This window comes from Pseudorasbora parva, chromosome 2 (assembly GCF_024679245.1).
Source record: "Pseudorasbora parva isolate DD20220531a chromosome 2, ASM2467924v1, whole genome shotgun sequence".
Lineage (NCBI taxonomy): Eukaryota > Metazoa > Chordata > Actinopteri > Cypriniformes > Gobionidae > Pseudorasbora > Pseudorasbora parva.
The window spans coordinates 44,352,478-44,365,802 of NC_090173.1; the positions used below are offsets into that span (position 1 = coordinate 44,352,478).

At 37.7% G+C, this 13,325-nt stretch overlaps 2 protein-coding genes across 5 annotated transcripts in view; both read left to right on the plus strand.

Moving 5' to 3' along the window:
• Positions 1–4,232, plus strand: part of icam5 (intercellular adhesion molecule 5) — a 31,084-nt gene extending 26,852 nt beyond the window's left edge. The window contains exons 9-13 of the mRNA XM_067421286.1: positions 1,013–1,342; positions 1,443–1,679; positions 2,055–2,282; positions 2,373–2,627; positions 2,801–4,232. Of these exons, the coding sequence (XP_067277387.1) occupies positions 1,013–1,342; positions 1,443–1,679; positions 2,055–2,282; positions 2,373–2,627; positions 2,801–2,970 (1,220 nt within the window). The 3' untranslated portion in view covers positions 2,971–4,232. The remainder of the gene's footprint in view (positions 1–1,012; positions 1,343–1,442; positions 1,680–2,054; positions 2,283–2,372; positions 2,628–2,800) is intronic.
• Positions 4,233–4,544: 312 nt separating this feature from the next.
• Positions 4,545–13,325, plus strand: part of trip10a (thyroid hormone receptor interactor 10a) — a 37,380-nt gene continuing 28,599 nt past the window's right edge. For all 4 annotated transcript variants that reach the window (XM_067421368.1, XM_067421375.1, XM_067421384.1 and 1 more), the window contains exon 1: positions 4,545–4,875. In XM_067421368.1, the coding sequence (XP_067277469.1) occupies positions 4,852–4,875 (24 nt within the window). In that variant the 5' untranslated portion in view covers positions 4,545–4,851. The remainder of the gene's footprint in view (positions 4,876–13,325) is intronic.

Here is a 13,325-nt window from a genome sequence, read left to right on the forward strand (position 1 = left end):
AGTCCCTCTGTTAAAAAAAAGGCATGTGCAGAAGAGGTTACAATTTGCCAAAGAACACATCAACTGGCCTAAAGAGAAATGGAGGAACATTTTGTGGACTGATGAGAGTAAAATTGTTCTTTTTGGGTCCAAGGGCCACAGGCAGTTTGTGAGACGACCCCCAAACTCTGAATTCAAGCCACAGTACACAGTGAAGACAGTGAAGCATGGAGGTGCAAGCATCATGATATGGGCATGTTTCTCCTACTATGGTGTTGGGCCTATTTATCGCATACCAGGGATCATGGATCAGTTTGCATATGTTAAAATACTTGAAGAGGTCATGTTGCCCTATGCTGAAGAGGACATGCCCTTGAAACGGTTGTTTCAACAAGACAATGACCCAAAACACACTAGTAAACGGGCAAAGTCTTGGTTCCAAACCAACAAAATTAATGTTATGGAGTGGCCAGCCCAATCTCCAGACCTTAATCCAATTGAGAACTTGTGGGGTGATATCAAAAATGCTGTTTCTGAAGCAAAACCAAGAAATGTGAATGAATTGTGGAATGTTGTTAAAGAATCATGGAGTGGAATAACAGCTGAGAGGTGCCACAAGCTGGTTGACTCCATGCCACACAGATGTCAAGCAGTTTTAAAAAACTGTGGTCATACAACTAAATATTAGTTTAGTGATTCACAGGATTGCTAAATCCCAGAAAAAAAAAATGTTTGTACAAAATAGTTTTGAGTTTGTACAGTCAAAGGTAGACACTGCTATTTTTTTTGAACACACCCCTTTCAACTACTTGCCCAATTGCACAGCCTTAAGAGCGTGCATATCATGAATGCTGGGTCTTGTTTGTTTTCTGACAATCTACTGAACCTACTGGTAACTTGTTTGCCACGTAGCAATAAAAAATATACTAAAAACCTTGATTATTCTGGTTAGTCACATTGTACTGCTATTATTTTGAACAAGACTGTACATTCGTGACTGCAGAAATCAGTGTGTGTAAATCTTCCTCCACAGAGACCCCAGACAGTGTGTCCATCAACACTGTGAATCACAACGGACCGATGATAGATGGAAACCAGTATGAGCTCCAGTGTGAAGTTCTCAATGTGGCTCCTGTTCAGAATCTCATTATCAAATGGTACAAAGGACTGACTCTGGTGGATCAAACCACCTTCACTGACACCATCAAGACTCCAGTCAATAAAAGATCTGAACTCCTGATCCGTCCAGACAGAGCTGATGATAGAGCTCAGTACAGGTGTGAAGCAGAGCTGGAACTGGGAGAAGAAGGACCTCAACCTCCCCCTAAAGTCACATCAGATCATCTACACATTACTGTATATTGTAAGCGAACAAAATATTGTTTTGGTCTCTTTCTTCACATGTAGAGAAGCTAGGAATACTCTTAAAATACAAACGGACAAGTATGTTCTTTCTTTTTCAGATGAGCCACAAATTAAACATTGTCAGGACTGGTTTCCAATGACAGGGACCTCATTGGTTTTTTATCCAAATGTTTATTCTCTTGTGGGTAACCCTCGTCCAAACATCTCTTGGAGACGCAATTCATCACTAGTCAATGCTTCTATACTTCTCAACACAATTGATTCTGACCAATATGAAATCACTGCCAGTAATGAACTTGGTGATTCCAAGTGCATTGTGAGCATCACAGTACAGTGTAAGTATGAGAGCTCTTCTGCACTAAAGGGTAGTTCACCCAAAAATAAAACAATCTGTCATCATTTATTCACCCTGCTGCTCCAAACCTGGATGAATTTCTTTCTTCTGCTGAACACAAAGGAAGATATTTGGAAGAATGCTTGATCTCGCCAGCATTGACTTCCATATTATCCCCCAGTCAATAGCTGCCGAGATCTGCTTGGTTACAAACATTCTTCCAAATATCTTCCTTTGTGTTGAGCAGAAGAAAGATATGTGTACAGGTCTGGAACAACTTAAGGGTGACATCATTTAAAATTTTGTGTGAGCAATGCATTTATGTTTTGTGTCTCCAATTGTCTATTTAAAAGTGATTGTTTTCTCACAAAAACAGATCCTCCAAAGCTGAACTGCAGTGTGATCTACGAAGTAAAAGAGAAAACACTCTTCGGAATGTCTTGTGTAGTTAATGGATCACCAAAACCTGAAGTCTCCCTCTACAGAAATGGAACAATTATCCAGCTTCCCTATTATCCCAATTGGAATGATAGTGGCTGGTATACATTAACCGCAACTAACCGACATGGAACTGTGAATTCTACATTCTTTCTTAATATTTTGTGTAAGAAAAATTATTCCATACTGTAGGTAGGATATATATATATTTCTGTAACAACCTAATATAAAAAGGACAACTTTACTTCCAACACAGATGCCCCAGTGTTATCTGCAATCCAAGACAAGTTTGTTGTGGTAGAAGACGGCAATATAGTCCTAGAGTGCGGTTCGTCTGGTAACCCAGAACCTGAAATGTGGTTGAGCTTTACAAACAAGAACCTCTCCACTGGGAGTCGCCACATCACCTTCAAAATCGAGAGAGCCACGTCTACCAGTGCTGGAGTTTATACATGCGGTGCCACGAATAAATTTGGAAGCAAGGAAAAGACCTTCATAGTGGAGATAAGAGGTTTGGACTATGACTGTGATAATAATAATCTGATATTATTCATTCCCCGTGATAGTTTATTAGAACAACCTTTTAAGTATTGCTACTCAGTCATTTAATCACAAAATGAATGTTACACTAATGAGTTTTAGATCTTCTTTAACTGAACATACATTTTCCCTTTGCCTTTTTAGCCAAATCATCAAACTACATTGCAATTATTGGAGTGGCTGTTACAGTGTTTGTTTTAATAATCGCATTATTTATCTATGCGTGGAAAAGGAAAAAATCAACTGGACGTTATCAATTACAACCAGCGAATCGCCACGAACTGCGTCCGTTAAGCAAAGGAGGAAATTCCTAACGTTGAACAAAGATGAAATATTGAACGTCATCCAGATTACAATGATAGCCTAAACACTGCTGTGTAAAAGTTTAGCAGCATGTGCTGTCACTTGTATGACTATGTGTCAATGTCATAGAAGAATGTATGAGATGATAAAAAAAGAAAAGAAGAAACGTATCAAGTTATCGTATCACATGACAACAAAATGTTTTCCTGTATTTTGGTTGTCACGCTGACCTTCATTTGCTGTACATAAGTGTGTTACCCATGTAGTGAGACTCTCACTTCAAAGTTGGTTAAATAGCCTATGAGAAAAGAAAATGATTTATTTGTGGTAAATAGACCTTATTATTACTTTTGTTAGAAATGTTTATGAAGCCTATAAATGGAGATAATTAAAAACATATCACCCCATCCCCATGTCTGAAGATGGGCATTCTCCAAGTCAGAAATTTGCTTTCATTAGACACATTTGATAACACTTTTCATTTGTTGTTGTTTTGTTTCTTTTTTTTAAGTGACTGTATTTGTAGGCCTATTTGTGTAGTGTCTATATGTCTGTAGTATGTATTGACTGATAGTAAAATGCCTGCTCTGTTATTTAAAATAATTTTAAAAAGTTCTTTAATTTTTTGGGGGACTTAAAAAAAAAAGTGTGTATGTGTGTATATAAGCCAAAACATGTTATAGAAGATAGAAATACATTGTAAAATGTTTATGTGACTTGATTTGTTTTATGTTTTCCTCCATGGCTTCATAGATTCAATATAGCTAATGTAAATTAAATGAATCAATTAAAATGAGGATCCTGCAACCCAAACCATCTGTGCGCAGACTAGGAGCCACCCACATGACAGAGATGGTAGAAATCAACCATGCTGAAAGGTGCAGAAATAAGGAATAATCATTACTTTAGTTTATTTTATGTTTAATTTATTCTTGGATTAATATCACTCAGCTGTTCATTTTGTAGGTTTTCTGAGTTCGGCTGTCTTTTCAAACTAAACTGTTCCAGGACTATCACCGCTAAGCAAGTGAAACCATACAGAATGATAATTTGCTTTTGTTTTGTTTTTATGTTAAATTTATTGTTTAAAGTAGGCTACTCAACAGCCATATTCGGTTTATTTTTGTTTTTCTGAGTTTGGCTGTCTTTCAAACTAAATTGGTCCTGTGGTAAAAATAAAATAAAGAAAATTCTAAATTGGTAGAATGCTTTTGTTTTTGTTTTTGTTTTTTTACCTCAAAGAAGTAGGAAATCACACAAAACAAAAACATTTGATGACACTTTTTTCCTTGGGTCTCAGAAGGTATAAAAAAATAATAATAATAATAATAATATATATATATATATATATATATATATATATATATATATATATATATATATATATATATATATATATATAGGCCTACAGTATAAAACAAAAACATTTCTTTTTTTAACTGATTAATAAAATTGATGTAAAATGGTTCCAAGACGCATGCTGTCAAGAGTAGGCTATTGTTAATGATTGTTGACGTGTGGTGTTAATAATTTAATAAAGGTCATGTCCTTCCTCTCTGTTTTTGAAGTGCTCTCACTCCGTCTGTAGACCGACATGCAGTCTGAAAGCTGGAAACTGGAAACTGGATCCGGCGGCTCCTTTAAGAATTAGGGATCTGGGAGTGACGCGGCAATGAAATCCAGTTGATCCTTCTCTTGCTCTGCAACGAAAAGTATTTGTGCCACCGCAAAGTAGCTCGCGCTGGAGAACCGTATCGATTTGTTCTGTGTTGCGCGTGAATGTGGGAAAAAGAAATGAGTCTCTTTCTTTGAACCTATTTTGAACACCCGTTACTCTTGTAAGTTGGAATAACTTTTCGGGCTAATAGAGTGAAGTGGTAGGAGAGCTGAACATGGACTGGGGCACTGAGCTTTGGGTAAGTTCGGAGGATAAACTCTGTTTTATGTTTAATGTTTCTGTTTTAGACCGTCGGATTCGGATTCAGTGGCATCAATGATCTTCAATTAGTACATGGGCGTAAACGTGATTTATGACATTTGTTTTGCAAACTGGAACAGGATAAATTTACGAAAATACTATCTGTCAGATTGTGAAACCAATTTATGACCAAATTTGTCGAACCTATCAGTTGTCATCGTTTTATTCCATCAATTGCCACGTTTAATGTGAACATCCGCTCAAATACAAAGTTGAGCAGAATCATAGCAACAACAACAACAGTGTCGCCGTTACCTTCATATGATCAATCAGTGGCCTCTCTCTCTCTCTCTCTCTCTCTCTCTCTCTCTCTCTCTCTCTCTCTCTCTCTCTCTCTCTCTCTCTCTCTCTCTCTCTCTCTCTCTCTCTCATATATTTTATTTTGGGAGATAATTGTTTTTGTACAGTATGACATGTTATTTATTCAATATGACATGGGAGAACTATCCAACAACTTTAGCCACTATTTTGTGTTTAGTAATGTGTTCTTATCTAAGTCTAGTTTAACTGCTCATACATGCTGGATACATACAATGGGAATTGCTAGCTTCCTGTTGTTTGATTTTAATGTGTTCTGTAGATAATTTGGAGGCGTTTAATAAGCAGTCCCTGGCTATGAGCTAAAGAGGAGCTCATAAATTGAAGATCTTTATTTAGTGACACCAACTGCGTTTGCTTAAAAATAACTAAAATGGTGGTTAAAAAGTGGTAAAAATGACTGCCTTGTCTCTCAAAGCACTTTCCACAAAGGCAGAAATAGGTTAGAGATTGCATCATCATCAGCTGTTTCATACTGCCTGTTTTAGTTCTCTCATTTCCCGGATAGCCATCACATAATGTCCCATCTGCACAGAGGTTCCCACCTCTTTTGACTATAGACAGATTTTACACAGACCTTTCCACATGCCTGCAAATTGAGCGTTGCGCTGAAGTGGGTGGAGATTGTTTGACCTCGTTGTTGTTGCTCCCCTTAGGCCTCTGTCCGCTGTCCCCTTTCCATCTTCTACTGCACCAGCCTAATTAGTTGTGCCCTATTTAAAAATAAAATAAAAAACACCACTTCATGTTGCTGTTTATTTTGTGGTCCACTTCACTAGAAAGTTTTCCTTTTGTGTGCTTTTTGAGGGATGCTACTGGCAACCAGGGAAATTACTGTAGTTTCAGCTCTGTAATAGACAGAAGTGAGAGTTTGAGGTTCGTGTGGACTTGTTTCTCAACTGTAGATGCTTGAGGCGGTCCAGGTGGGAAGGGCATGCATTGGTTCTCATAAGTCTGGCTTTGGTTTACTGTCACTCTTAGCAATGTCTAACCTAATTGGTTTTGGCCGGGTTAGTCATTAAGTGCCTTTCCCATGGCTACACTGTGGCATCTGTCCACTCCTTTGCTGTTAAGCCACTAGCTATTTTTGACAGCGCACAATTTCAGATGTTTACAGATGGGAGTGTGGCTGATTTTTGTTGATTTTAGTGTTTGTTTGAATTCTCTCTGCATGTCTGGGAGAAATGCAGCACAACAGGCTCCATATTAAGTCATTAGAGCATGACGAAGGACAACGGCATTTCGCTGTGGACTCTTGTCTCGTGGAGGCTGTAGACTGCTCTCTGCTCAGGCTGGGAGAATAGCTTTGCACTACGGGGAGGAGGAGTTAATGATGGAAGAAAAATACAAGGGGAGGGGTGAAGAATGGGCCGACTACAGTGCTACAGAAAAGATAAGAGGAACCCTGCTGTAAATTGTGCCCAGGACTGCTTTTATAGCTTGAATGGATATTTGGAGAGGGGATCTCTGTTGGTTTAAAGATTGTGATGATAGCAGTTGCTGTGAAGTTTGATTGTAGCCACCGCTGATTTAAATCTAGGGGAGTTGTATCGGCAGTTTTAACTAAGTTTGATTCAGTTTTTGTGGTGTTGAATTGCATTTGGGCTGTTTTTTACACTTGAAATTGTTAACCCTGGGTTATTCTAAACCCCAGGTAAACGGAATCCTGGGTTATCTTTATTCACATTTCACATTGATCATACTACACCCGGGGTTAACAGTTAATCCTGGTATTCACAAGCTGCTGTTTCACACTGCACATTCCTAAATCCTGGGTTAATGTCCTTATTTGCGGTGTTAGTTGTGTTGACAAATGCAGCACGTGACCTCTTTACATAAAGGCTCTAGCATTGGGCGCCATCATATATATTACACATTGCTGACTGTAACTTTTTTAACTATAAAGGTAAGAATGAAATGGTCTCTTCTTCACTCCAATTGTTGTGTTTTCATCGCTGTTTTGACATGTTTCCTATCATACACAGAAATAACTATTTATAGAGCCTGACCGATATGGGATATATCGGTCAATATTATTTATGTGTATATTATAGTACAGTACCAGCCAAAATACTTTACCACTGATGTGTCTAAAGTTTTGACTTGTACTGTATAATACAGTGTGCAATGCAGAATATACATATATTGTACATAAATAACACAGAACAAACATACAAATGAAAAAGTTATCTTCATGTTTTTCATAGGTCTAAACTAGATTTTCAGGTAGGCTACATAGTAGTCAAATGTAAAAATATCACTTCCTATTCTTTACTGTAGAAATATAGATGAACTCTTATTAAAGTTATTCAGTCAAGAGCAGTGAGTATTTTTTTCCCCTGCCATTGATTTTCCAGCTTTCCATGTTTTCACTGTTATACGGAAGGGGGTGCTATTATCTCCTGAACGAGTACAGAATGTCATGATCAAAACACAGCCGAAGAAGAAGCAGAAACGAACGGTCTCATATAAGCAGATGCGTTATGTAAAATAATGCAATCAAGCAAATAAACAGTATATCAAAACATGAAATGTCGACCCAGGACAAGCTATAGGACTGTGAATCTTTGGGGGTGTTCACTGACTCCATCTACTCATCTGTGTTTTGATCACCGTTATGAATTTAATCTATATGTAGTCTTTGACAAAAACAGAATTTTCTCAGCTTTTCTCAAAAAATAGTTTTTTCATGAAACTATACCCACATTCAAACTGTTGATAAAAATATGATATGTTGCATGTTCAGATATTCATAAAAGATCCTGTGGGCTGTGAAATGTGATAAACGCTGGTGGTGACTGGCAAGTGTCAAATTTCATGTTTACATTCACTTAAGGCATAACCAAATATGTTTATGATGATTTTGACATGATTTTTCATGAATATTCGTGCGCTGTGAGGTGTGTGGGCAAGCTTGTGTGCTTTCATATCGGTGGCATATTTGCAGCATGTACGCCGATGCCGGTATATCTACGACAGGCTCATATTGGCTGATAAATTCGGCAGACCAATAAATCGGTCGGGCTCTATACATCCTGTTGTGTTTCTGTGAGTGCAACGCTTGAAAATATGAGGCATGTGATCGGTTGTCTGTTGCTAAGTATCTAGTTGTAACATTCTAATACTGCATCCTTTCACACTGTACAAGTTTGGCACCACAATGAATAACATTGCAAACAAAAAATAACATTGCAAAACCCAAAGCAGGGTTTCATAACCCTGGGTAAAAAGACCCCTGCATCTAATGCTGCCTTCACGTACTTTCAGAGTTATGATAAACACGAGTTTCTAAGGTAAAGATTGCCTTCCTATTTCAAAATTTGAATGTGATGAGCTTTTAAAGACGACTTCGGAAGTAGGGAATTGTCAAATTTCCGATAGAACGTGAAGGCGACATTAATTACAAGTGTGAACCGCTCCTTTAGCCGGGGTTTAAATCGGTATTTAGATCGACAATAACCCGGGGTTAAAGGGTACATGACACAGTTTCTTACCTAAAGAGTGGTATTGCATCCTTCATATCTCTGAAGAGTCTTTAGTTTGATCATATTTATAAAAGACAAAAAATAGTGCAGTGGTCGGAGCTAAAGAGTCACAAGCACGCACACACACATAACACAATACATTGTGGCATTATCCCTGGATAACTTTCAATTCACTATATGTTCCTTTTTTTTACATTATATGCACTTACATTTGGCAGAAGCGCTTTACTCTTAGCAGTGTGAATATGTCACAGCAGTGCCGAGTGAACGCACAGAATAACGTCATAACATCATTTTAAACACACTTGATAAACAGAGCTGCTTTACCTTATAATCATGACCAAAAACGCGGAAGTGCGGGCGCCCGGCGACTGTGTCCTGTCCCGTCATAATAAAATTCCCGGTGCTCGCGAGCCGTGTGCTTGTATAACAACCGCTCCAGCGGCCTTGCTCAGCTCCACAACACTCGGCCCTGCTCTGCTTCACACTACATTGGCAGAAATCATGAATGTGATTATTAACGTTAGTGTCCTATTTTCCACCGGCTTTGAGGTGAAGTCCACATGTCCCAAGTTGCTGCGCTCAAACTTGGCGTCATCAAACTACACCTTTGTTTTGAATAGGCGCCCTCCAGTGGACGGAAAGTTGCATGGTGCACCTTTAATGCTGGGTTATTTGGGAAGGTGAGCAAGGTTATCTTTCCCTGACAACCAAAAGCTCACTTCTTTAGTAACTTTAGTGTTGATTTTCATGGTCTAAAAACAAAAAGACAGTGCTCCCATATCCTGAACGAAGCTTGTTGACGTGCGCTCTTTCGCTCGCTCTGGTTGAATCCTGAAGGATTGTATTTGCCTCAGAAATACTTATATTAATACGTCTATCTCGTATTTTGAAATTTTAAGGCCATGTTTAAAATGAGCATGAAACTCTTTAAATGAGCATGAAACTCTTTAAGTGTAAATAAGTTTCGTCCCAAATTTCACTGTTTTGTAAAAAATGACCAGCTAACATAATTTCACGAATCATATCATCAGGCACATGGGAAAGTGTGTGTGAATGAGCACAAGTGAACTCACTCCATCATTCTCTTTGGATTATAAGAAGACTGAGTGTTATAAAAGGAAGGAAGAAGTGCAATTATAATGTTCTTGTGTTAGCAATGGTTCCCTGCAATGAAAGAAGTGCAGCAATTATCTTTTTGCATTACAAAGGCCTCACATGCAAGGAAATTGCTGTAAAGAATATTGCACTTGTAAGAGCTATTTACTAAATCATTAAAAACTTCTAGGAGAAAGGTAAAGTAAAGAGGACGCTTGCTATGGAAGATGTCCCAGCTATGGAATCGTGTCATCCCAAGTACAGAGCTGCTCAATATTGGCAGCAGTTGGGTGCGAGTGCATCTGTATGCACAGTGAGGTGAAGGCTTTTGAACAACGGCTTGGTGTGAAGAGGGGGAGCAAAGAAGCCACCTCTCTCCAAGAAAAACATCAATGACGGGATGAAATTCTGCAGGAAATACAAGAATTGGACAGCAGAAGACTGGTGCAAAGTTATTTTTCTTCTGGCTGTTTGGGATGTCTGGAAATTGATTGTATGGAGAAGGCGAGTCCTGTGTCGTGCCAACAGTGAAGCGTCCTGAGACATCCATGTGTGGGGCTGCTTTTCATCCAAGGGAGTGTCTCTCTCCCAGTTCCACCCACAAACACTGCCAGGAATACAGAATGGTATAAAAACGTCCTACAATGTCAACTTCCCCCAGTGAGCCAGAAGAAAGTTGGTCATGATCCGTGCATTTTCCAGCATGATAAAGTACCATGTCACAAAGGAAGAGTGATAATGAAGTGGCTCTGAGATCATTACATTGAAATGTTGACCTGTGGTCTATTCTGAAAACATGAGTGGACAAGTAGAAGCCCACAGATTGTGGCCCAGAAGCTGATATCCAGCATGCCAGAGCAAATTACAGGGGTAATGAAGAAGAAGGGTCAACACTGTATACTGACACTTTGCATAAATGTTTTTGCCAAGGAAATCCTTTAAAACGTATGCAATGCATATCATTGTTTTCCAGTATATCATAGAAACATGAAATAAATCATCTGGAAATGCTGAAGCAGCAAATCTTGCGAAAGTCAAGTCACCTTTATTTATATAGCGCTTTTACAATGATGATTGTTTCAAAGCATCTTCACAGTGTTAAACAGGACAATATTGCAACAAAATGTACAGTCGCTCACAGTATGTATGTCACTGCCAATACTTTTGGCCACAGCTGTTACATTAAAGGTTTAGTTCACCCATCTTTCACTCATTTTCAGAACAAAAAATATACTTTTAATATTCTCTCATCATTTTTGTCCATCCATCCAAAAATGTTTATGTACTTTTTGAAGTTCAAAAATTTTGATTACTGTATACTTAGATTTTCAATAGATAGACAACTGAGATGAGAAAGTATTAAAATATCTTTGTTTCCAATGTATAATAAATTAAGATATGCTAAAAAGATTATTTTCATTATAATTAATAAGCATATCTAACCCCAAAATTCTCAGTAGCCTACTGTAATGAAAAAAAAAAACTATTTTAAATATGCATCACAGTTGTATATGATGTACAGAATTTAATTTATGTGGATTTTAAGAAAAAAACTAATGCCACATTTACAGTAATGATTGTTTTTCACTTATCATATAAGTGCAATTTTGCAATTTTATTATACTTCTGCGATAAGTATAATGTCACTATGTAGAATAATGTCAATGTGGGTACTAAAAAAATTTCCTTCTTTTTGATTTTTGGGTGAATAACATCTCTTAACATTTTTTTCTTTTTATATTTCAAATATTTGCTGTTGTCTTAATATGCAAGCTGACAGAAGCTTAGCTTGGGACATAAACAACTGTCTCACGAGGCCTTGTTTTGAAAAAAGTTGAAAAGCGCTCTATTTTTTGCGAGAGAGAGTGGGTTGTGAGGGGGTAGGGAATTCTTCTCTTGTTCTATATTAATGGACTCCATTTTGAGGAGAGAGGAGGAGGAGGTGGAGTCAGGACATGGCTCGGCTTGTTAGGAATGTCATCCCAAAGGCACCTCCCTCCTTCCCACTTCAAAACACATATCTACATCCAGGCCGATGGAGGTAGCACTGAGGGGGTGGGGGACATTTCAAGATATCATCACTCTTAAATGGTCAGGCCCGTACTTGAAATGTAACGGAGTGCCCCACCAAATAAGGAACTGTGAAAAGGGAAAAATACAGCCAAACCAGGCAGTTTCAAATGTTCTTTCTTTGGAAAATGCTGATACATTTTTAACAAATTAGTCCCTAGGTGTGTTTTTGTTTTGGTTCGGGAAAATGGAATGTTATATTCATATTTTTGTTGAGCACGGCTGAAATGCAGCAGGAAGTGGGGAAGACTTCCACTTCCTGTGTCCTGCCTACTCAATCACTTGTGGCAGGATGAGTTTAAAGCCCTGAGGAACCCTCTGCCTCCCACAGATAACATTATAAGGTCAAGGGTTGGGAACCTCTGGGATGTCCTCTCCTTTATGTGGGCAGACACATTTATAGTTTGTTTATAGCCTACATTTAACGTTGGACTTCTGCTGATTTGTATTTACACTTCTAAATCAAGTTTAAAAAAAACCTAAGCTTTTGTTAGTCACACAGACACAGACCTTGTGTAATCCAAAAGCCAATGATAATATCCTATTGGGATTTTGTTGAGGGAACCGGGTAATGCTAACTTCCGGGTTGGCCTACAAAAATAGCTCTCTATAAATGCAAATTTTGTGCATTAAGTTTCTACAGAAACGAGGCTGGCACACTGTTCTCTTCCTCTTTTTCACTTGCATTTTTATTTACTCTTACATTAGCTTGATCGACTCAGGAGACTTTACACAATCTGATGAAGACTTTCAGCTTTAATGTCATACGGAGCTCTGACCTGTATTTGGAACTAGTAAAACTTATGAAATTATTCCATCTTTGTGATTACATTGATTTGAACAAGATCACCTAAAGCTGCAGTGTATATAATAATAATAATAATAATAATAATAATAATAATAATAATAATAATAATTATTATTATTATTATTATTATAATTATAATAATTGTACAATTATAATGCATGCAGCTTTTACTTTTACTTATAGATAAGAGACTACACATGTACTTTTATACTTAAAAAAAATAATTTCCAGAGGATTTATAACCAGAAAAGTATTTGGTGAGAAACTTCCCCTTATGAATTTATAAAAAGTTAACGATTCCTTCTTAATAGTAAATACTTAATACAACTGAACGGTCTCTGTTGTTGGCCCATTTTCTAGTGTGTTTTCTGTTCCATATTGGTTGTTTTGCAGTGTTTATTTTATTTTATGTGGCAGTCACAAGAGTGAGTGAGAGTGAGAGAGTGAGAAACACTAGACTACATTTTCTATGTTAATAGCAATGTTTGCTTTGCTTATCGTAGAAGATGATGATGATGGCATCAGTTAATTTTAATTTTAGGGAAAAAAGGTAAATTGTGGATGTTTTACCTTTCACTCTTGGAGGAAAAGGTTTTAAAGGGTTCTGTC